The sequence below is a fragment of the Penicillium alfredii genome (genome assembly GCF_028826965.1).
Source record: "Penicillium alfredii strain IBT 34128 chromosome Unknown utg000007l_segment0_segment0, whole genome shotgun sequence".
NCBI lineage: Eukaryota > Fungi > Ascomycota > Eurotiomycetes > Eurotiales > Aspergillaceae > Penicillium > Penicillium alfredii.
Genome location: NW_026622704.1, coordinates 1,820,308 through 1,843,816, shown reverse-complemented (window position 1 = coordinate 1,843,816; position 23,509 = coordinate 1,820,308). Strand labels below are relative to the sequence as shown.

At 50.2% G+C, this 23,509-nt stretch overlaps 8 protein-coding genes across 8 annotated transcripts; 3 read left to right on the top strand and 5 right to left on the bottom strand.

Annotated features, from left to right (window-relative positions):
* Nucleotides 1-119: 119 nt before the first annotated feature.
* NUU61_005336 (uncharacterized protein) lies at nt 120-1,546 on the bottom strand (the record flags this gene model as incomplete). The annotated part of the gene is made up of 2 exons (XM_056655918.1): nt 120-1,202; nt 1,469-1,546. 2 exons carry the CDS (start codon nt 1,544-1,546, stop codon nt 120-122), a joined length of 1,161 nt encoding a protein of 386 aa, XP_056511531.1.
* A 2,362-nt stretch (nt 1,547-3,908) lies between these two features.
* NUU61_005335 (uncharacterized protein) lies at nt 3,909-6,327 on the bottom strand (the record flags this gene model as incomplete). Its single annotated transcript, XM_056655917.1, has 5 exons — nt 3,909-4,545; nt 5,116-5,394; nt 5,597-5,661; nt 5,782-6,118; nt 6,191-6,327. The coding sequence occupies 5 exons, from the start codon at nt 6,325-6,327 to the stop codon at nt 3,909-3,911; spliced, it is 1,455 nt and encodes a 484-aa protein (XP_056511530.1).
* Nucleotides 6,328-8,858: 2,531 nt separating this feature from the next.
* NUU61_005334 (putative choline transport protein) lies at nt 8,859-10,614 on the top strand (the record flags this gene model as incomplete). Its single annotated transcript, XM_056655916.1, has 3 exons — nt 8,859-9,022; nt 9,078-9,706; nt 9,761-10,614. The coding sequence occupies 3 exons, from the start codon at nt 8,859-8,861 to the stop codon at nt 10,612-10,614; spliced, it is 1,647 nt and encodes a 548-aa protein (XP_056511529.1).
* A 291-nt stretch (nt 10,615-10,905) lies between these two features.
* NUU61_005333 (D-hexose-6-phosphate mutarotase) lies at nt 10,906-12,047 on the bottom strand (the record flags this gene model as incomplete). Its single annotated transcript, XM_056655915.1, has 3 exons — nt 10,906-11,292; nt 11,375-11,704; nt 11,802-12,047. The coding sequence occupies 3 exons, from the start codon at nt 12,045-12,047 to the stop codon at nt 10,906-10,908; spliced, it is 963 nt and encodes a 320-aa protein (XP_056511528.1).
* A 207-nt stretch (nt 12,048-12,254) lies between these two features.
* On the bottom strand, nt 12,255-13,379 carry NUU61_005332 (aldo/keto reductase; the record flags this gene model as incomplete). The annotated part of the gene is made up of 1 exon (XM_056655914.1): nt 12,255-13,379. One exon carries the CDS (start codon nt 13,377-13,379, stop codon nt 12,255-12,257), a length of 1,125 nt encoding a protein of 374 aa, XP_056511527.1.
* Nucleotides 13,380-14,085: 706 nt separating this feature from the next.
* Nucleotides 14,086-19,492, bottom strand: NUU61_005331 (uncharacterized protein; the record flags this gene model as incomplete). The annotated part of the gene is made up of 3 exons (XM_056655913.1): nt 14,086-16,188; nt 16,245-16,508; nt 16,556-19,492. The coding sequence occupies 3 exons, from the start codon at nt 19,490-19,492 to the stop codon at nt 14,086-14,088; spliced, it is 5,304 nt and encodes a 1,767-aa protein (XP_056511526.1).
* Nucleotides 19,493-20,543: 1,051 nt separating this feature from the next.
* On the top strand, nt 20,544-22,294 carry NUU61_005330 (synembryn; the record flags this gene model as incomplete). The annotated part of the gene is made up of 7 exons (XM_056655912.1): nt 20,544-20,568; nt 20,633-20,707; nt 20,775-20,851; nt 20,902-21,060; nt 21,115-21,234; nt 21,292-22,142; nt 22,195-22,294. The coding sequence occupies 7 exons, from the start codon at nt 20,544-20,546 to the stop codon at nt 22,292-22,294; spliced, it is 1,407 nt and encodes a 468-aa protein (XP_056511525.1).
* Nucleotides 22,295-22,647: 353 nt separating this feature from the next.
* On the top strand, nt 22,648-23,387 carry NUU61_005329 (polysaccharide biosynthesis domain-containing protein; the record flags this gene model as incomplete). Its single annotated transcript, XM_056655911.1, has 5 exons — nt 22,648-22,692; nt 22,766-22,790; nt 22,886-23,170; nt 23,243-23,279; nt 23,330-23,387. 5 exons carry the CDS (start codon nt 22,648-22,650, stop codon nt 23,385-23,387), a joined length of 450 nt encoding a protein of 149 aa, XP_056511524.1.
* Between the last annotated feature and the right edge of the window lie 122 nt (nt 23,388-23,509).

Here is a 23,509-nt window from a genome sequence, read left to right as displayed (position 1 = left end):
CAGCTGATGCGTCAACATAAAAATAAACTCTCGATATATCCCATTATTCCAAACTCCATCCATCAAGATGACCATTTTATCACAGAATGATTCTGGTGCTTGGAATCAGAGCCAACATCTCAGGCATTGCCATGGTAGACGCGCTCTTCCTCAAGCTCATCCGTCTTTGGATGCCGCTTCTCAAGAACCGCAATCGTTTCCTGACTGGCCGGGTTCTGCGCGTTGATGACTCGCCCATCGTTCTTATCCAAGTCCTCAAGTGGAACGGCCTCCACCCGATGGAGATCCGCCATAAACTCAGCCGAGGACCGGTTAATTGCCTCCTGACTCGAACGTCGACCGTCGTTATGTCGAGCGGGTGCTGCATTCTTGTATGCTTTGCGATAACCGGGTCGAGCGAAGTGAAAAGCACGCGGGAGGCTAAATGACGGGCGCGACTGCGAGCCGCCCGATTGAGACATTGCATTGCTGTCTTTGTTCTTGTTGTTGGGATCGCGGGCGCGCTGGCCCCGGTTGCTGTTATACTGGAAGGCCTTGAGGCCGAAGAGTTTGCGCAGCAATGGCCACCAGCACATCAGGTTCGCAACATAGATGGCGGTGCTGGCTTCCCGGATGTACCAGATCTGGTAGGTGGTGGTGAGCGGGGAGGCGAAGTTGAAGTATTTATTAAGGATAGCTGCGATAATTGTGAACAGGCCCAGACTCATGACGCCCAGCAGTAACACTTTACGTCGCCGCTTGAGCTGGGCCTTGACGAGCAGCGGAATCGGGATTGCGAACATCACTGCGTCCGAGGAGATGTTGAACACGGCTTGTGTGATCGAGTAGTGCTGGTATGTTGCGCACTGCATATTAGACACGGGCATTGCCCAGTACTGCGAGAAGGGTCGGCAGTACACTGCGTAGTAGGTGATCATGATCACCACGAACCCCAGCGCGACGTACACTGACAGGATCTTGATATAAAGGTTCGAACGCAGGTTTTGCGTGATCCGCCAGTAGAGCATCAGCATGCATATTTTGACTCCCCATGTCGAGAAGAGCATGCATTGCTCTAGCCCGATGACAATCTTGCTCCCATAGATTCGGTCGCTGACTTCTTGCGGGTCGGCAAGTACCTTGTCGTAGTCCTTTGGGTCCATCAGGTTGGTTGCATAGCGTGCTGATATTTGGATCAACACCAGAAGGGTAGTGTATATCATCTATCCCAAATCTTCGGTTAGTTCCAGCCAACAAGATTAGGTGCAATGAGAAGCATTCGACTCACAAACGTTGCTGTCATTACATAGTCGTCCCCTAAAACGTGCAGTGACTTTGGTCAGTAAACCGAATCCGAGAGAAGTTGAGACAGTATAGATTCTCATACAAAAGAGACGCTTGAGTGATCCGTTGGCAATTATCCGGGCCGCCCTATTCTGGTCAGTCTTGAGCCCGAATTGGAGTTTGTTGGCACATACATCCGGCCCACGTATATCACCACCGCAATGCTCCAAAAAATCACAGCTTCCACGAAAAGCTGGTGTGGAGTGGGCGAGACGTTCCCCATCCTGCCGGATGGAGCGACAGTCGCCCTCAGCAAGTAGGTCACAAAGTGTTGCAGGATGTGTCAAGTGCCATAAGGGTGGAGAAAAGGAATCAACATGAAGATGTCTGACAACCGACGAGCATCATTTCACAGGATCGGACAGAAAGCCATACCCTAGCTCCTCAGCAGGTTGATGAGACTTTCGCTTGCCCAGGACCGACCGCTCAGCAAAAGTCAGCATCGCATTTGCAGTCGGTCAGCATGAATAAACTCTGCCATCGAGAGAGGCTAATTGCACCGCCAACCGAGGACAGGGCTGCAGCGTCACGCACATCTTGGCGTGTGAAATGTCCGTGCTGGGCTGGAGGGTTGACAAGCAAGGAGAATGGGCAGCGAGAAACGCAAGGGATCAAGTCCCAAGATCGATGGCAGTTGAGTTTGGAATGCAGATCCTGTGAAGTTACCGATCACATCCCTACTTGGGCCATCTGGAAGGAGGTTTTCCGTCGTACGGAACGGAGAATGAAACAGTCCAGATAGAAAGGGATCCTATGTTTTGGATGGATCAACAGCGATGTTGTTATCCGGAACCTCGACCTCACACAGTATACAGAGTTTCTGGGATAGGAGACTCTAAGCGAGTTCTGGTGTCACCGCACGGTTGCAGACTCGAAACCCGGTGCAAATTTTTCAAACAGCATATTTTGGCGCCGAGATCTTCATCTGCACGATGCCGATAGTGTGAAGATGTGCGCGCCTCGAGCAGAAGCAATTTGGGATGACAGGTCAAATTCCACCGAAGGTGCCACCAGGTCGCTGATTGGACTTATCAGAACGTTGATCTGCAAGAGGATCCGGACTCAGTGCCAATAACTCCGGGATAGGATCACTGGAGATGCGATATCCGAGCTGGCGATAGGGTTGATCGTCGGCAGCTGCCTCCACTATACATAGATGCTTCGACACCAGGTATGTTCGCCTGCGTCATATCCCTCGGTACGCCTGCACAAACAGTCTCATGAATCAGGAATTGGCATGTTTTTATCTTTGAGAATTACCCTGGTTCCTTTGAGGTTTTCCCTCATGCTTTCTTGGGTTCAGGGATTTCGTGCTTAATCTGATGATATCTGCGAAGACAAATCTCTTCAAAGAGGTTGTTGATAATCCCTTTAGAGTTCACCAGGGCAGATTTCGAGCTGGCGATTCAATCCGCTGATACATCTCGGGGAGAGCAGCTACCACTATTATAACAATTTTTGAAGTAAAAGACTCTAAATAATTAAGAATTTCAGTGATTGCAAGTCAGCCACAGCTCTCTCGATAAACAGACACTCGGCTGAAAGTGTAGACAAGGATTGACAAAGCGCTAATTTTGACATCGCTCTCTGTTGTCGACAAATTTTGGCCGCCAATAGACGCCGGAGTATCTGTTATCCACAATGTCTCAAGATGTTGCAGTTTACGAACTGCCCTAGTTGCTGAAGATTCGGCTGCCTGCCTTGTGGCCTTAGGGTTCGCATCCCAAACAACATCCTAAGGAAGGGGTGCTATGGCTTATCCTTGCTCTTGTAGATACAGCGTTGAGGTTTTTCGTCGCATTAGCTGAGATAAGCGAAGAGGCTCTTGGAGCTGGACTTTTTAATGATTATGAGCTGGTGAACTGAGCCGGAAGGCTTGACTTTCTTGAAATCCGGCCTTTGTTATGGTGGGGCACTCGATATACTCCAGCGAGGCACTTATGCCTCACACTGATGAATGCTGCAAAATCGTAGGGTAATTGGATAATAACGGAACAAAATACATAAACAGTGAGACATCTTCATAAAACAAAACCAAACATGTGAATCCCCCCGAAGCCACTGGCCAATCTCATAATGACCCTCTTTTCCCGCATAACCCGCCGCCTGATTACATACAGCCCCAGCTCTACTTCTTCCCGCAATTTGATCATGTCAAAACGACCGCGTTCTGCAGCTACATCAATTGCCGTTCTTCCTTCATATGGTGCAGCTGGTGCAGAGACATCTGCGCCTTTTTTCAGAAGCCGTACAGCCATCTCAAACATCCCATTGATGGAAGCCGCTTGCAGTGCAGGAACACCCTGCTTATCCGCTGATAAATCGTTCACATCTGTCTTATGCTCCAGTAAGAGATCGGCTACCTTCACATAACTGTGCTTGATAGCCTCTTGAAGAGATGTTCCTTACTTTGGAGTCGCATAAGTATTGATAGCAGCACCGCGGCTGATGAGAAAACAGCAGGATTCTTGATAATCAGCGCTGGCTAAGCGTTGAAGGAGAGTGCTTCCATCCTTCTCGCGAGAGTCCAAACCTGCCCCTGATTTTTTGAGAAGCTTAATCAGCTCCACCAAAGTAAGTCAAATTCAAATGGAGGTAATGCGTCCCATCCCTTTTGGATTACCTTGTGACGAAGAGGCCGTGGCATTGAGCTTATTTCTTCTAAGCATCAGCTCAAAAAGGTCAAAATTCCAACCTATGAAGTCTTCGAGGACAGTCTCTAGCGCATTTTCCCACCCAGTGTGTTTTTCCAATTCCTGAACTTCTTCAAAAAGCCGATCAATGAGGCTGAGACTTAAATCTTGGCGTAATGCATATATCAGGGCACCTCCAGAGTCAATCCTATCGAATGGGGCTGTTGCAAGAACATCTGCACCATGTCGCAACAATGAATTCACCATCTCCTCAGCATCGTTCCAGATAGCCCAGCCCAGAGGGCTCTGCAGCTTATTAACAGTATCCGTATATTCATCAGATGCAGCTTTCTCAAAAGGAGTGTCGTTAACCTCTGCTCCGTGGACCAAGAGGAACTTGACTCCCTTAAACCAGTTCTGCATAGCAGCCTCTCTAAGAGGAGAATTGAGCTCACAATCCCCCGTTGGATTGACATTCGCGCCATTTTGCACGAGTATCTTGAAAAGTGGCAGGGATTTATATTTTGTGGCTGCCAAAAGAGCGGTTGTGCCCATCTCAGTTGCTGGGGCGTCGACCTTTGCCCCAAGGCTAATCAGATCTCTTATGAGTCCAATGCTGCCGTATATGGCTGCTGCTTGAATTGGAGTTAATCCTACCACCGATAGAGGAGCTGCGTTCAAATTTGGCTGGTACGCAAACAAGACCCCAGCTATTAGAGAATGGCCGTTTCAACAGGCCGCCTGCAATGCAGTCAGGCCTCGATTCGTTCCTGCTGGTGCATCTATGAGTGCTCCTTCACTTATAAGCTTTAACAATATCTCCCAGTTTCCAATTTCCGCTGCCCCTTGCACTGCGGTTCGGCCATTGACAGCCGCGGAGTCGGCATTGACATCAGCACCGTGGTTCAAAAAGAGTTTAAACAATTCAAAGTTGCTCAACCTTGCGGATATCTGTAAGGGTGTGTCGCCTACACCTGTTGCTACCTGGGAGTCTGGAGTAACTCTCTTTGTAGACAGTGAAAGTTTGACGATCTTCAAATGTGTGTGGAGACGGGACAAGCTGTCACAGATGCTCTGTGCTTCAACAAAATTTGAAGAAGAGTAAGTTTGTTCATTTTTGCAGCAATTTGAACTGGTATGAAAAGATGTGACGTCGTACGTCCTAGAGTTAGGCCAACGATAATGCTGGATAAGATGGACAGTGGGAACGTTGACATCTGCTCCAGATTCGATAAGACGTTCGGCCACCTCTATGTGACCTTGCGACTGAGCCCCGTGCCGAGTTAACTCGCTAGCAAGGTGTAGGTTTTCGGACTCAACAGCACTGAGGAGGACCTTTCTCGCGAAGATTTTCATCGAGGGGGACTCCAGGCGACAGAGAAAAACGAGGATATCAGCACCCCATTTGTCCATAATCCAGTCATAGTCTGTGTTGAATCTCGATTGAAAGATTAGGTTGTTCGTTGACAAAAAAAAAAAAAAAACCGTTGTAGAAAGACTTTGGCGACAGAATTCTGTAGTGTCCGAGAATTCTGTAGTGTCCCTAGGTTTCCGGTCGAGGAACTTCCAGTATCCAGATCTTCAGGTGGAAGATAAGTATAAAGACCTGCTCTGCCGTCAATGTCAAAATGTGAAAGTACACGCAGTTGGGGCAAATTGCTGTTGGATTGAGAAGAAAGCGCTTCTGTGGCGAGTCCACTCGAAACTAGGTATCTCGTTAGTTTCGGTCAACAATGAGAGAACCAATGACAGTTGTTGAAGATTCTCAAAGTGAAGGCATATATGCAGGCATGTTGTAAACAGCTACCAAACTCCAAGAACTCACTAAGGGTTTGTATATCCTGTGTGTATCGGTGCAAAGGAAGGTCACGAAGAGGAATTCGCGAGATATACCAGTTGACTCTGTCTGAGGCGTAGAGATAGTGATGTAATCTGGAAGTACAGCATTCCCAGAGCTGGTCAACTCTGTCCTGGAGGAAACGTGCCGTGCGATTTCTTTGTCGACTTTTTGTCGTGTGTACTTGCGGCCGTAGAAAGCAAAATCGCTATCTTTGCCCTCTTGGGTTCGCTTTCGTTTCACGGAGGCAACACTGACCCAACTGCTTCCAGGGACATACTTTCTTATGCCCCACGACTCCAGCTTTCTGGTGTATTGGTTTTCACTAGAAGTAGCCATGACAGTGTCAGGATTCAGATTCATTCAGAGGGTCGGGCAGGGGAAGTAAAGAGTGTACCTAGCCCGAAAGCCATATTTCTCTGCCATATACTCCATTGTTCGGTCCAGTGAGTTTGGCACCAAATAGAAATCAATGGTCTCTTCTTTGTGTTGGTTCCATATGTCGTCCCGGATTTGGTGCGCTTTTGCCGGCATTGTGAGAGAAGCCACGAAGATAAGTTGGACTCCCAAACTTCGATTCTTGCTGAGAAGGAGAAGAGATTGAGGTGTAGGCATCTGCTCAATGCCCTTGTTGCTGACGTGTTTATCTAGAGAGCTGATTGGCCGATGCCCAATTCTGGTTTCAGGGGCACACTGCCTCTATAAAAGACCAACTCAATGACTGGCTGTCACCAGAATCTGGAAGATGAGGCATTCTTTTTCTCAAGTGCTTTGCCAGAATCTGGTTTAGGGACTCCAGCTCGCCCCGAGTGGGTTTTCTGGGGCCAAATCCAGTACTCTCATTTGCTTCTTCCAATATCTGATTCTGTTACAAAAGTATCATTACTGCACGAGCCATCACCACAATTTGCTTTACTCTCCTGTTGTCCTTTTTTCTTCTTATAAAGGTCTAGCAGCATGGAGACACCAGAAGTTCTTCAGAAATGGCCAAGATGTCCTGATCGATAGACACAACACTGTTATTGATCTCGCTTCTTCTTACTGGAGCTTCGTCCCTACTTCAGATATGGGATCGGGTCACATATACTTGCAGGAGGATTCTATGTCGCTCAGAATAGCGGTAACCAACTCTTCTCCCAGATTCCAACGCCAAAACTTCGATTGCGAGAGGACTACAATAGCGGAGAAATGCAGACCCGGCATTTCTGCTCGAGTCAAGGCTGCATAGCCAGGATCTTTAAGCACAACTGGTTTGTCACTAGATATGAAAGCATATTTCGTTAGCGATTTGTAGACTAACAGTGCCCAGGGTTCCGAGCCGCAACCGAGTCGCAGAACTAAGTCGGTATAATACTGGGTTCGTTCGGGCATTTTTGGCTGGCAGAAGCTTGTTCCGGCTTGTTTTAGACACCTTGACTGGGCTGTGCAAGATTTCGTGTGTTGATTTGGGAGCATAGAGGGAGCCTCATTATCGTGTGGATTTGACCGGGATGGATTCGGTCAAGCTATGCAGTGGCAGTTTCTTTTTGTTATCAATATAGACTAGGAAGTCGTCTTTGGGGGATTTTCATAGTGGAAATGTCTAGATTGCTGGGTTTAGAAGCCTAAAGTTGAGTGTAATGCCTAGACAATCTGTTTGCTTATTTTAGATTCTAACGTCTAAACAAGATACTGCCCGATCGAAGCGAGGGCAAGCAGCTTACGATTATAAAATTTGTTTTACTGAGCGAGTACTCATGGTGGAAGCGCTTTCACCTTCGAGCTTTATACCTGATATGATGATTGAACCCAAGACTTAATGACTGAGTCCCTGTACTGAATTGACATCCAACATCACGCAGTTTCATGGTCTTTCCGGCATCGCTTTGGGTTACTCCGCAGTGTCTGGCGAATTTATGCTCAAATTATGCATAGCTATAGATGGAGCCTCAAATGTTCTAGAGCACTGTTCGAGGGCAATTTCGAAATAAATATACTTTTAAACCGAGGTGTCGCTATAAAATTGGGCCAAGATAAATCGAGTAGACATTTCACCAAGTATATAGTGGGAACAAGCAAATCAAAAAAGGAAAAAAAAAAAAAACAAAAAAACAAAAAAAACAAAAAACAAAAAAACAAATCCCGGAAAGCACATTGATCCTTCCATACTGCCCAGTCGCCCAGAAAAACAATCGATCGCGCGAGGCCATGTGGGCGATCAAAGAGACCCGATTATCTGCATCACGCACGCCAATCGGATCTTGCGCAGATTTCCAGGAATGCTGGAATGAAGGGCTCGATAGAAATTGCCCCGAACAGCGTGTCTTTCCATTAACAAGGAACCCCCTTGCCCTTCCATGCAACACTGATTTGTAGTTTTGCCCCAGGATTTGCCCCCCCAATCGCAAGAACCACATCAGGATCGCCCGATCGACGCCCGAACTAACCCTAATTCACCTCGCCAGATGCCCCTTGCTTCTGCGACGATGCATCAATTCCACGAGTTTGCCTTTCGGGGAAGGTCGCAAGAGAGCTAATTCCATTTGTTCAACCCTTTTCTTTGCATTTGATGGGTACGCACAGGCTTACATTTTGTACAGATTGTCTACTGCAGACTGTATCACGGCTACTAGCAGGGGGCATGTGCATCAAGCAACTAACCACACGCTATTGCCAATAGACATACTTTCGCTCCCCGGCAGGATTCATCCCGAAGATACCCTGGAATAATTCCAAAGAATGTCGGAACAAAGCCTGTGTGTCTCGTAGTATTCTCTTTTCGTGTCTTTTCCAAATCGCGTACTACACGTGGAGGCCATATGGGCATCGACCCTCGCATGAAACATTCCGGGGGTTGCATCTCGTCTCAGATTCTTTTCTCCGTTTGCCCCGCCAGCAGGAAAAGGATGCGTACGTCAATTTGATCTAGTGGGGTGGCGTGGTGCTTTTTTATTTTCTTATTTTCACCCCTGCTTCTGATCTATACATATTGACTTATCTCCCCTCTCCTCTTTTTAATCTTTGACTCCCTTTCCTATTCACACTCTGAATGTCTTCTTCTTGTGCATAACCCAGCAGAAGACATCATGGCGGTGTCTGAGAAGCCAATTTCCCAAGATGGAGATAATCCATTAAAGAGCCGAGCAGAGATGGACGAGGTGCGTCTCGAGGCAGCACTGGGCCACAAGCCAGAACTCGTCCGAAATTTCAGCTTGTGGAGTATAACCAGTTTGGGCATTGTAATTGCCAAGTTAGTTAATTCTTTCTTCGTCTTCAGTCTTCTCAATACTAACTCATATCTCCAGTTCGTGGGCCTCAACCGGTGGAACCATCGTCGCCGCCCTCCAAAACGGAGGCCCGATGGCTGTTCTATATGCACTCATCCTGGTCAGCGTGTTCTACACAGCCATATCAGCATCACTAGCAGAGCTGGCTTCGTCCATGCCCTCGGCCGGTGGCGTATATTATTGGTCGTCAGTACTGAGCCGCAACCGAGGCCGCGCAACCGGCTTCTTCACGGGATATCTTAATGCCTGCGCCTGGCTCCTGTCTGCCTCGTCGATGAGCTCGATGCTGGGCAACGAGGCTGTGGCTATGTACCTCCTTCGGCATTCCCATGTGCGTTGGAATTCTTGGCAGGTGTTTGTTGTCTTCCAGATTGTCAACTGGTCCTGCTGCGCCATTGTCTGTCTGGGAAATCGGTTTATTCCACTGATCAACCGCCTCGCCCTAACTCTGTCCATGTGTGGCCTCGTCACGACTGTGGTGGTTCTGGCAGTGATGCCAAAGCAACATGCGAGTAATGCGCAGGTGTGGACGGAATACCACAACAACACCGGCGGCTGGTCTGACGGGGTGTGCTTCATGACGGGGCTGCTGAATGCAGCGTTTGCCGTGGGAGTTCCAGACTGTATCAGCCATCTATCAGAAGAAGGTATGCCTTGTCTTTCTAAAATCAAGAACATCCACTAATAAATTTATTGTTCAGTCCCCAAACCCGAGGTCAAAGTCCCCCAGGGCATCATGCTGCAGATGCTGACGGCCTTCACGACCTCCTTCGTCTACCTAATCGCTCTCTTCTACTCCATCCAAGACCTCGACGCCGTGCTCGGCAGTAGCATCGGTTTTTTCCCAACAGCCGAAATATACCGCCAAGCAACCGGCTCCAACACCGGCGCCATCGGGCTGATCGCCGTCCTCTTCCTAGCCACCTTCCCAACCCTAATCGGCACCTTCGTGACCGGCGGCCGCATGTGGTGGAGCCTCGCCCGCGACAACGCCATGCCATTTGCGAGCTATTTCGCACAGGTCCACCCGACCCTGAACTGTCCCGTGCGCGCCACCGTCGCCATGAGCGCGCTGGTCACCTGTCTGGGCTGCATCTACGTCGGCAGCACCACTGCGTTTCAGGCGCTGATCTCGTCGTTCATTGTTCTCAGCTCGCTGTCGTATTTTGGGGCGATTTTCCCCCACGTCTTGTCCGCCCGCCGCAATATGGTTCCCGGGCCGTTTTATATGGGCCAGAAGCTGGGCCTGGTTGTGAATATCGTCGCTTTGGCGTATATTCTTGTGACGGTGGTTTTCTTTTGCTTCCCGCTTGTTCTGCCTGTTACTGTGCAGAATATGAATTATACCAGTGTTATCACTGTCGGTTTGATGTCTCTCACTGCGTTGTGGTGGATCTTCCGTGCCAGACGCGAGTATCGTGGCCCGCAGTACAGTTTCGAGACTGCGGAGCGCTTGACGGCTTTACAGGCGGGGAAGGAGGGCCGTCGGTCTTTTATTGATATCGTGGGTGAGTCGACTGCGGCTGGTGTCGAAGCCCATGGCCATGTGAAATGAATATATGACTGGAATGAATATGGAAGCGCTTGTGATGCCGATAGTCATCGGTCAGAGGATTTGTTGTTGAACAATCACTTGTAGTTATACTTATTGGATTTCTATAGATATAATCACAATATAAGATTTGATTCATCTGCTTCTTTTACAAACCCGAAAACTACGAGGATACAGTTCGCGCAAAGCCGTAAGAAATATTGCAGCCGCTTTCATAGCGATAATCTATTTTGATTTAACATAGAGAACTTCCTAATGTCGTCAAATATCATGAAACAAAAAACAGGACGCAGATCAAATTCGAGACTTGACACTCTGTCCGCCCTCCCAGGAATCACCGGCCTCAAGAGTCTGCCACGTAGAAACAGAGCCGGCCTCCACACAGATCATGTTCTTGTAAGCCTCGTCCGGCCCAAAGTCAGCCATACCCTTAGCCTTCTCGATCCACGGATTCCAAACCACCACGTCGTTGAAAGCCTCTCGCGTAATGGAAAACACTGGCTTGTCGTCTGCCGCCGAGGCGACTACAACGGGAACAGTGGGGTCGAGGTCCTGGTAGACGCGATCAGTTTCTTGGGTGATGGACAGCGCGGGCGAGGCTTCGGTGTGAGAGGTGGCGTTGCGGGTCTTGTCGACGTAGGTTTTGGACTCGAGGCCCTTAATGCGAATGTTGGAGATGTCCTGAGGAAAAAAAAAACAAAAGAAAAGAACAAAAAAGTAAGTCATACACCGAAGACACAAATATACAGAAAGATGGACATACCTCGACATTCAAGTACGTGTGCATTAGTACCTGGAAGTCAAAGTTCTGCTTTCCTTCGTTGCGTACTTGCAGCGTCGTCTCCAGCGCATCCTTGGTAAGAGTGACACTGTAAACCAGCCCAAACTCATACGGCCACGTCTTTCGGAATTCCTTGCTCAGCATGGTGTGCGACAGTCCAAAGTCCAGCTTCACGGCCAGATCGCCCTGGCCATGGTCCCTTTCCATCGATTCCGACGACGACTTGCCCAGGAATTCCCAGTGCGAGTTACGAGCGAAGCCATGCTGCGGCAGAGCAGAGGTTGCGTGGTTCTTGGGCGGAGCACCAAAGACCTGTGGCAGTGGAAGTTGCAAAATGAGTAACCCAGTACCAAGCGCCTGAATACATCCATGGAGTATAAACGGGGCCAAGCCCCCAACATCAACATACCGGGAACACGAGCGGAATGCCGCCCCGGATCGGCTTGGAGCCGTCCAGGTGGGCCTTTTCACTCAGAAAGAGCTGCTCCTGGCCATTTGATTTCCAAGAGGTGACGGTGGCGCCGTACAACTGGACTGTGACGGATTGGCCGGTGGGCAGGCTGGCTTCGATGGTGTGGTCCTTGATAGAGACGGTGGGCTGGGGGAGCGATGCGCCCACGCCGATGGCGGAAGGTTTGTGAGAGCGGTCCATCATTTGATCGAAGAAGCTTAGAGAGAGAGATTGTGAGCTGCGTGGAAACAGTAGAAAGGAAAGAAAGCTGAGTTCACGTTGAGGTCATGGCGGGGCGATGCTGATCGCTCGGACCCCCACTGGTTCCTCCGAACTCGGGCGTTTTGTACACTTCCAACGTTTCAGACTAGTTAAACCCATTTATGTGCCATTGTCATTCTAATATACATTCTATCCATGCTGAAGAAGCGACGACGTGTTCCCTCGGATACTCACGGCCTCGATGCGCTTGATCTCGTCCTCTGTTAACCGCCAGCCCAGCGCCTGCATGTTCTGCTCGGCCTGCTCGGCATCGCGCACCCCCACCAGGGGCACGACGCCCTTGTTGATGGAGAAGTTGAGCGCAACCGCAGGGACGGGAACGCGACGCTCCTCGGAAATACGTTTGAGCACATTGAGCGTAGGCTCGAGCATGTGCATCGGGTAGCTACTGAAGCGCAGGGTACGGGGCGGCTCATTGAGCCGCGAGTATTTGCCCGTCAGACGGCCCTCAGCGAGCGAGGCAAAGCCCTGGAAACAGATGCCACGCTTGCGGCACTCCCGAATCATACCACTGACCTCGGGGAAGCGACGGATGACCGAATACTCGCACTGCGAAACGGCCAGCGGGACCGCGTTCTTGGCCAGCTCGTCGGCCATTTTGATCATCTCCTGGGTGTCGTAGTTGGCAACACCCACGGCACGCGTCATCCCCGCCTGAACGCAGTCGGCCATGCCCTTGGCGACAGTCGAGATCATGCTGGGATGGATCGGCCCATGCACCAGATAGATATCCACGTAGTCGAGGCCCAAACGACTCAGCGAGTCCTTGAGGCGCGCCTTGGGCCCGCGCGACTGCAGCAGCATGTTGGTCATGTCCGGTGTCGACAGCCACTTAGTCTGCACCACGAAAGAGTCTCGCGCCATGCCTTTGAACAGAGTGCCGCAGATCCGCTCGCTCTCGCCGTCGCCGTACGACTGCGCCGTGTCCACAAACGTCAGGCCCACGGCCTTGAGCTTCTTCCACGCCGCGTGGATCCGGGGCAGGTCGCGCGTCGCATCGTACCCGAACGTGGCTTTGTCGCCCCATGACCATGTCCCGATGCTCATGTACGGCGTCAGCACGTCCTTTCCGCCGCGGCCGTGCAGCGCGATCCGGCTCTGCGAGTCTGGCATCACGTCTGCTGGGAGGACGTAGGCTGGGTCGCTGAGGTGCGGGTCGACGGGCTTGGGATGCGGCGAGTGGATGCCCTCTGTCGCCGACATGCCTGATGCCAGGCCGGCTTGCATAACATATTGCGTTCCTGAGGTGGCCATAGTTGTGGTTTATTCAGAGAACCTCTCGGATTCGAAAAAAGAAATCAATATACATATAAAAGTGAGTGATCGTATTGCGGTTCGCAGACCCCTTGGGGTATTATTCACATAACGACAGTTCAACTCTCTCAAATCGCAGGGACAGGAGGCTCTTGCCTTCGGTTTTTATCTACACTTTGTGGAGATATGGGTGGCACCCTGCGTCACTCGCCATCATCATGACATGCTATCTATAGACACACGGTTTGTTTATAGGCCGTATCATATATCCGTGGGGCTGTCGGCTTCCATCCCAAATGGCCAAAGGGTCACTCCATTGCCTCTTGGATAATCGTGGCAATAGTCTCCAAGAACTAGAAACATCGAGCTTTATCAAGAGACAGCCCCGCTAAGCAGTGGCCATCCCTCTACGATTGACGAGCCATTTTGTTCGAAACAGGTGTTTTTAATGAGTTATGCTTGGGGTATTGCATTGAGTTCAAGCATTCAAAATATACCTATAACCACTCAGAGGAAGAGAAAGATCAAATACAAAGCCGAAGAAAATGAGTTTTTTTTTTTTTTTGCACCACAACAAATAACATACATGCAATAGACGCTAGTCCGGTGATTTATGGAGACATGTAGAATGCAATAGGGGGATAATGATGAGAAGAAAGCCAATATAAAAAGCACTATCCAAAAGTTTCTTTGCAAAACGCCATCGCTATGCTGATGTATTGTGTCGCCGTGACGCGTCGTGCGCTGCGACACGGATGTTGAAAAGAAGATCGTCAACCTCGCGAAGGGCACTCGGGCCCAGGGTTGCGTCTTTCATATCACCGAGGAGTTTCTGCAGGGACTGTGTGATGCCAGCCTCGCTGCGGTCTGCTGTGGGCTCAGGAGGCGCTGGTCCCTCGGTCTGCGTTGCCATCGTGGCAACACTCGGAACATGGTTGGCCACCTCGCCGTCAGGTTGCTTGTCCATATCCGTGTAATCCATGTCCATTTGGATGTCCGGATTCACCGAATCAGCTTCATTTGAAGGGGCTATGTCCGTCATTTGAGAATCGGTCGCTTCTTCAGTAGAAATCAGAGGCACATTCAGTTCAGCTGGCTTCTCTTCAGCAATGATGCTCTCGGGAACAACATCCAGGTCACCATCCTGGGTCGCTGGCAACTCAGCTTGACTAGGGGGCTCTTCTGGTTGAGACAGAGCCGTTTCATTCTGCCTCGCACTCTTGCGAGATCGTCCCTTGCGAGAGCGCGTGTCGCAGGAAGATTTGCTCTCACCGGGGTCTTCCTCCGCAGAAACAGGAGCAGAAGGGGCATCGAGACGGGAAGATTTGCGCAATCTCTTCGATGGCGGCCGTGAGGCCTCCGAGTCTTTGGGCGGTTCCTGCGCAGAATCGGTATCTTGGGCTTGAGGCATTGAATCCCCTAGAGTGCTTTCATTCTCTTTGTGCTGCGAACTGCGAGTCAATCTGCGCGGGGCAACCGACGAAGATTTGGCCGACGAGGTATCCTGAGCAAGATCAGAGACGGCAGAGGCTTGCAATTGCACAGCCTCGGACTCTTGAGTGTCCGTTGCGGCTAAGGCCAGATCTTTCGTCGACGAGAGTCTCGTTGATCGACGCCTGTCTTTCGTAGAAGCCGAGCGCGCTTCATCTTCTTCACGCTTCCTCTTCTTTGTTACTGTCTCTGGAGGCGGAAATCCTATAGGTTTGCTGCGGTATGTCCTATCGTCCATATCCACAGCTAGTTCCAGGTCTTGCTCAAGTTGAGATGCGATTTGCGTCTCCAAATCTTCACTGGAAGAGTCGACATGATATTCTGGGACCGCATTAACAGGGGCCAACTGCACGTTTTCCGTCGGCTGCTGGTTCATCTGGGCTGCGGACTTGGATACGTTCTTCTTCTTCTTCTTCTTCGACTTCGAGCTTGAACGGGGAGTTTGAACGAGCTGGTTGCCGGACATTTCAGCCGCAGCTGTCTGTGTAGATGGTTCTGGATTGGCGGCTGCGTCTTTGCCAGATACTGACCGAAGTGATCGGCTCGGAGGTCTCTCATCTGCCGGAAAGGAGGTGTTGGCACTCTGCTGGGCTTGTTTGTCCGTACCAGCTCGAGGAGTTTCTGCGTTGGCCTCGGCATGTTCTGAAATGGCAGGGCTGCTGACAGGCTCCTGCTGTCCAACGTCACCAGCGAGCGCTCTTCTTGCTTTCGCAGATCTCCGCCGTTCGCTCCTTGAGCGCTTCGAACGCTTCCGGGGACTGGGGCTTCGGGAATGAATTTCTGGCGGCGAAGAGGGAGGGTCGGCCTCCGGGCGAGTAATATCATGAGATGTTAATGGAGGCACATTTGAATTTGCGGCTGGTGTTGGGTCTCTTGTTCCAGGTGTGGGTGACGAGCCAAAGAACTGCTCTTCGTTCTCAGCCGGAACAAGAGTTGGGGTCAATGGTACCCCAGGCTCTAAAGATTGTAGCTTGCGTAGATGGGGAGGCGTATGGAAGCCTAATCCCCGAGGAGAGTTCGCCGGTGAGGAAGATTGGATGGAATCGATCATCTTGAAGACTTCGCGGCGCTTACTACGGCTGCTGTTCCTTGGAATTTTTTCAGCACTCTGCGCCTCGTGGCCTTCGAGCTGCAAAGTGGTTGGTAGTTGCGGCTCATTTGGTTGCACTGGTAGTTCGAGGACAGTCGAACCTTTCGCTTTGACGACGGGAGAGGAATTAAGATTGGCAGCCTGTGAAATCTCAACGGAGCTCCCTGAAAGCTCGTTTACTGGGCGATGGAGTTGCTCTTGCGATCCAGGAGGCAGCATATCAGTATCCTGTAAAGATAATTAGTTCCTGACTTAAAGCACGAAGAATGGCATTGGAGCAGCACCTGAACATCACTCTGCAAGGGCAAGGCAGGGCCTTGGAGTTTGGACTCGGCCTTTTGCAAAGCTTGTACAACAGTGTCGGCATAAGCGAGAGATGAGTGAGAACCAAAAGTCGTGCCCCAAAGCTCAACAAATCGCTTGATACTCGATATATGCGATGACTCCAACCCAGCGCACATGATGACTTCGAATCTTTGTAGAGAAGAGAGGTCATGAGACACAGATGTTTGGAGGATGTTGAGGATCGCAGAGGAAAGAGCACGACACTATCTGAATCAGCAATTGTCCTATTTTATTGAATGAGTGTTCTTACCGCAGTCAATACTCTACTGTCGACATTATGGTCGGCGTCGACTTTACAAACATCATCTTTTAACCACAGTCCCAAAGGTGGTTGAAGCGTTTCAAGGACTTGACAGCGGAATGAAGGCACCCCAGACCCGAGAAAAGAGGTCAAGGATTCAATGAAGTCGGCGAGGGCGTGTGTCTCAGAGGCGTCAAAGTCGTCATAGGCACCACGAAGTGTTCTTCCGATCGATCCCAGGAATTTATGGGGAAACAGTGAAGGGTCCGCTGGTTGAGCATTATCGCTTTCGGATCCAAATTCAGAACCCAGGAAAAATGGAATTGACAGAGAATGGCCGAACAATGATGTCGAGGGCAGAAGAGTGTCGTAAGCTGGTAGACGCATGAGGCATTCGGCCATGGGTTCCACAATCATGGTGGCAAGTGCTCTATTGCCCTTCTCCGTTCTCACCACACGCACAAACGACTCGAGCAGACGAGACCATTCCAAAAATGCAGTCGGAAATCCCAGACCAGAAGAAAGAATCTTGATGACATTCTCATAATCCCGGAAGACAGACCCGTCGCGCTCCCGAGCAGACTCTGATGGGAAAGACCGCAATGCGTCTGCAGTTGCCTGCGCGGTGGCCTTCCAAACCACCTCGGAAAGCTGAGGCGTTCGTGGGAGGGATTCCATGTCTCCAGTACACAGGTCTGCACACTGTTGCAGAAGCTCAAGGCGAGACCCTCGAGAGATTCTTCCATTGCAAGATGCCTCAATTGTACTAGCCACAAGATTTGTAAAGGATGGAGTTGGTGTTGTTGTCCAGGTGATGCTGCCGAGAGCTCGGAGAAGATGCAGAGCAGGACTGTCAAGGTTTATGTCCATGTGCGGATGACGATTTGATGGGGTATTCACGGTTTGAAATGTGTTGTCGGCCGTTCGGAGGACAAGCTTCTCAGTGAATGGAATACTCCCAAGAGAGATAATGACTGTCTTTGACAAGAATCGGAATCTTTCAAAGAAAATATCTGCACAGTTGTCCCCGGTGGCATTCAAAGACGATGGTCCAGCGAGGCAGAGGCGGCTAAGTAACCCCAGAGCACTGGCAACAGCCTGCATAGACTCCCCTGAGGGTGTAATCTCCTTGCTGGAGGCAAACGACAAAGCGCTGGATAAACTGTTCCAGGCAAGAGCAACATTTGACTTTTCAACAGTGGGATTCCAAACCGATGATTTGAGCAGAGCCTCAAACACCTTGAAAACCGAGGGAATCCTCGATCGTACCCAGCGGCTGTCAATCGAGGGAAGTTCCTCGGCCTCCAACCTGGTGGGATCATTGTTTCGATTTTCAGTCCAAAGTTTGGCCTGCGAACTCCATAGCAGATTTGCCAACACACGAAATACGCAATCACTAAGAGCCGGCGCAGATGAGAAAATGTTGGAAGGGGTGGCAACATATTCTTCCCAGACGACGTCCAAGTGTTGGAAGGGAGCAGAGGGACGGAAAGCGTAGTAAAGCAGGTTGTAATAACTGCCTAGGGCAAGGTGAGTAGGTGACGACCCTGACTTGTCGGATTTCTTTCGTTCAAACTGCGAGAGAATGGGCTTGCCCAGCATCTTCAGCAAGGATGGGCTGGTTGATTCGTTCGGGTTGATAGCAAAAACGAAACGATTCCAGCCAAGAATCGCCTGTGCTTTGATAGCGGGTTCACTGCAGTTGAAGCATTTTTGAAGGACGAGCACCCATTCCTTGAAATGCTCCCACTGCCCCAGATTCCATCTTTTACTCCGTAGAAGAAGAATAATGATGCTCCAGACCTGTGGGACATGCGCACCGCTCTCTGTAGAGGCCATCATACGCGACATGCGCTCGCGAATTTCGGTTATCAATTTTCGATCGTTTTCCAGAGGTCGATCAAAGAGGTCCCGAATGGTCTTTGATAAAACAGGGTTTGGGCCCGCGGCTGTGGATGTTTGAAAGCCAAGGGATATTGCCTTTAACCGAGTATCTTTCAGGTGATTCAACAAGCCCGAGATCAGATGCTCCATCCAAAGTGCTGATTGTGAGACGAACGTCGATTTGGCTTGCGTGAGGAGGCGCTGGTAAATGCTCAGTCGATGGGAGACAATTGCATTGCCTGTGACCTGCTTGGTGACGTCCTGCAAGACCGAGAGGAGGCGAGTGACTCGTGCAGTGGTCATAATTTTCGGGCCGAAGTTTTGCGTGGACAAGATAGACATGTAATGGGTCAAGACCGATTTGGGCACCTTGGCCTCCTGGAGGCAGATGATAGAGTGATCCACCAGAAAGATCTTGAATTCCTCCGGCAACTGAGTCGATATATCCCCATGCCAGACAAAGGCCGCAGACAGTTTCAAAGCCTGGTTGGCGAGGTTCGTATCCAATGGCCCGCCATTCACCAAATCCCTGCTGACATCACGCTGGATGAAATCCGTAATCAAGCTCAATTTTTCTGCAATATCCTGTCCCATTGGAAGGCCTTCGTAGGTCCGCAGTGCACCAAAGAACTGCATGTAGGCATCGAGTCTCGAGCTGATCGACTCGCCAGCCAATTGCTGGATGACCGACTCGAGCAGCATGGCAAGCGATTCGGCGGTGAATGTGTCGACATTGGGGGACCATACGGCAATCGGCGATTGGGTTGCTTTCAGGATTGATTTCGAGGGACGACGTTCGTTCGATGGTGGGAGGGATTTGAGATCCGAAGCCGATTTAGAGGGATTTGTAGAGGTCGGCGGCTTAATGAAGTTGGTCCATGGCGAGAAATTGACACGTTTACTCCGGCTGGATGGGGGAGCGCCAGATCCTACTGTGGAAAAGGGCGAACCCCCGGGAGTTTGCACCAGCGGCGACTCGGCTGGGTTGTTCTCATCGATTCGTGAAGCTGTCCTGGGAGGTGTGGGTGGACGAGCAGAGAGAGGTCCGAGGATCTCCACCATAGTTCGAGATCAAGGAAAAAACAGAAAGGTCAAGGAAGAGGCAAAAACCATTGCTGAAGAGGAGGTGGTGCTGATTCATGGACTGTCAAGCCAGGGCCCGGAGAAAACCAAGTTCGGACGCGCCTGGCGCGATCGCGTTAAGTGGAGCGCCTCAGGCATCAGTCCAACGCGCTCAGGTCTGGACGCATCAAGTAGCTTATTTCTTCGTGTTTCTTTACTAGCGATATCTAGGGGTCATGCTAGTTATTCTCCTAACTTCCCTCGCTTGCCTCGGGTTATTTGATGCCATCCATATTTACAAGGCACAAAGTAGACACGGAGTACACCTCCGCGACCTGTACGCGTCGCTTCGACTCCCGCGGTGGACAAATGTGGCCTTGCTGGCAACCTGTGCTGATTATTTGAATACTCACATAGATAATTTAATTCATACTCATCAAGGGGGTCTGACCACAGACAGAGACAACAAATCTGGTGCTCTTGGGTATGTATTTACCGAGGTATCATCCCCCCAGCTTTCCCCCTGTCCGGCACAGGGGTCCAATCTTTCTTTTCTAAACATAAATGGACAATGAATTAAGAAGCAGAGAGATAGCTACATAGGTAGCTGAATCTTTTCAATATCAAAGTGGATCGTGGAAACCACTCCCTAGATTTGCCATTTGTGTACAGCACCACTCTCCATCAACATTTTCTTGTGATTGTAAATGTGATTTCTAGCTTCTAGCCTGTAAATTCAATTCCATGGCGCTTCTCACCGGCTCCACTCGGTTCTTAGAACAAAGCATTGAACGGGGGACAAAGGAGAGAAGCTCCGGCAGGCCGAGTGGGGAGGGCTCATGACGAAGGATCGTCAATTTGCGCCCAAAATTTCCCCGCGTCAACTTCGCTTCTTCCCCAAGTTTGCCACTTTTTTGCGCTCAGCTTGTGCGATCGGGGACTTGCTGTGTTTTCTTGGACCAGGCAGTCAGACACACCGCCAGCTCCTATTCTCGAGGATATATACGTGCCCTGTCCTCCGAGTTCTTGATCCTTCGGCATCACCATCACCATGTTTGGCCAGCTGCAAGGAGCACGTATGTTCAAGCGGCCCAACTAATTTCTACGTGGATCTCGTTGCTAACTCTATGTGTCCCATAGAAAAACTGCAACAAGTAACCCAGTTACTCCAGTCCCTCGAGAAAGACCTACAAGAGAAGACGCTTTCGTCGGCGCGTACGTCTAACCAACCGTGAACTTCATATGCGGTCTGATTCTGATTCTGGTGGTTTTTGTGATACAGAAAAGGCCCAAATCCTTCTTCAACTGCGACAACATGGCACGAGCCCCGTCAACGCCGAACCGATCTACTCTAAGAATGTATGACACCCGGCTCAGCTCTCTTTTCAGAGCTCTGATATTTCATATAGGGCATCGGACTCTTAGTACGGTACGGTATTGATGGAGAGACAGCCGATGTACGACGAGCAGCTTTGCGGTGTGTCGCCAATGCTCTTCTGCTGGATTCGAAGATGCGTCAAGTCTTTGTGGACACAGGCTATGGTGGAAAACTGGCCCAGAGACTTAAGGTATGGGTATAGTGGCCCAGGAGCTACAAGTGAAGCTAATTAGTGACTGCCCAGGCCGATAGCTCGGAGGATGAAATGGTCACAAGTCGAATTCTGTTCCTATCGACGTATGACACGACAGAGAATTTCGACGCGCTGATCAAAAACCACTCCCTGGGCGAAAATGTCAACTACGTGAGTGACGGTTCATAGTCTGACCTCATAATTCTCAAGCTATGCTGACCCATGCAGCAATTAAGCCGACACGCGAAACAATTCCCTAAGTCGGGGAGAAAGCCATTGGAGCAAATCGATGAATTGGCCTTGATAGATACCCTTAAGTTGATCTTCAACATCTCTAAGCTCTACCCCGACCTCGCCGTTACTTTTTCGCCCTCCATACCCCACATCCTCAAAATCATCAGCCGCATCGATATTCCAGCAAAGCCTCTGGAGGGACTGCTTAGCTATCTGATCAACTGTCTGTCTACTCTCGATTTGGAGGAGAAGAAAGGCAAACACTTCGAGAGCAACCCCTTGTTCCCCACATTCAACCAGAACTGCAACGTGGATAAGCTGATCAACATATTGGACCAAGCGGTATCTGCATATAGCCCCGAGGAGCTCGAGACGAAAGCTGTCCCGCTACTACATTCGCTGATTGTCTTGCATGAGGCTGCACCTGAGGGGCCTCGCAAGTACATGCAATGGCTTATCTTGCCCGAGGACAATGACCGGAGCACACCCATTGGACAATCTGATACGCTCTCCTCACGACTTCTCAAACTCTCCACCAGCCCCTATCCGAATCTCAAAACCGGTATCTCTGAGCTCATGTTTGTCCTGTCCGGCAAGAATGCAGAGAACCTCACAAAGAAAATTGGATACGGTTTTGCAGCCGGTTTCCTGGCATCTCGCGGCATGGAAATTCCTCAGTCGGCTGGCGAGGCCTTTGCGACCAACTCCAGCTCCAATGGCCTCGACCCTGAGATAAACCCCGTTACTGGGCAACGGTGGGCTGCGGAGCCCAAGGATCCGGAACCACCCATGACAATCGAGGAGAAAGAAAGAGAGGCAGAGAGACTCTTCGTGCTTTTCGAAAGGTAAACAAGTCCTCGTTGGATTTCCAATACAATGTGTTAACCATTGATATAGGGCGAAAGCAAACGGTCTCATCAGCGTGGAGAATCCAGTCACCCAGGCTCTCCACGAGGGAAGACTCGAAGAACTTCCTGATGATGTTGACAGTGATTGAGGTCGTTTGTACACACAAATTGAGTGTCAATCTCCTAATGCTGTAGTAGTGCTTTTTCAGCATGCATATATACCCTTCTTTCGAGGTTCAATTCTTGGCATTTTGCACAGCTATTAACAACAAATTCGATTGCTTTTGTTGTCTTATCTATAGGATCACGAATGAGAAGTTACTCATAGTTGAAGATTCTAGAAAACAAAGCCGATGACGTTATGGCGGCAGTAAGACTCTCCGCCCGCCGAAAAAATATTCGCGGGGCACCGAACATCCCACCTGATCTCTTCTTCCCTTGACATCTTGACTCATCATCAATTGCATATAGAGCAGGCTTGCATCTATAACCAACTGCCACCATGTCTAAGCCATTTGATCCCGAGAATGCCGAGAACTTCGAGGATGTACGCACCCCGCGCCATGTTCCAGATTGCCCGAGGATGAGAACAGCTAGGTGATCGCTGACTATTCTCGCAGATGGAGAAGCAGTTCGCCGTTAAAGGTCGGTCGCCAGATAAATCCTATCCCTCGGACGTCTTTATATTTGCGCACGACTTGATATGGGTTCATGAATATTGACAATCCGTCTCAACACAGCGGTGGAACATCTGATGACATACTGGGCGATCCTGGAGAAAGTGAAGGGCTCTCAGCTGCGTCTGACGAAGATGGACGACGAAATCTACGAATCCTTTAAGACCGAGTTTCCCGATTTCGACCCCGCCGCGACCATCAACGAGGATCAGATGAAGAGCAAGGCCGGCAAAGAGAAGTGGCGCAACTGGGTGAACCAGTTCGAAAAGAAGATCGATGACTTTAACTTTGGCACCATCATCCGGAGCCGAGCGGATGTCGAGTATGACCAGCACACTACCATCTTCGGTGAGTTAGCGTGGTTGGGTGACTGATTTGGGGATTGTCGTTCCGCTGGGTCGAAGCTGACAGAACAATCAGGTGTGCGCATGCAATTCTATGCCATTGAGATCGCAAGGTTTGTATTAATCTGAAATCTGGAGACTGAATTGCAGCTGACGGTTGTAGAAACCGTGCGGGTTTGAACGACTGGATTTATGAGCGATCGCAGAAGGCAAGCTCGTGATTGCACAGCTTGTTACGCTGAACACTGTTCTTGACGTGATGTCAAGTACGGTTCCACACCCGGGCTCCCTGACCGACGGCATGGACTTGTCTCCTCGCAGTCCTGGTGGGAAATAGCTTCCA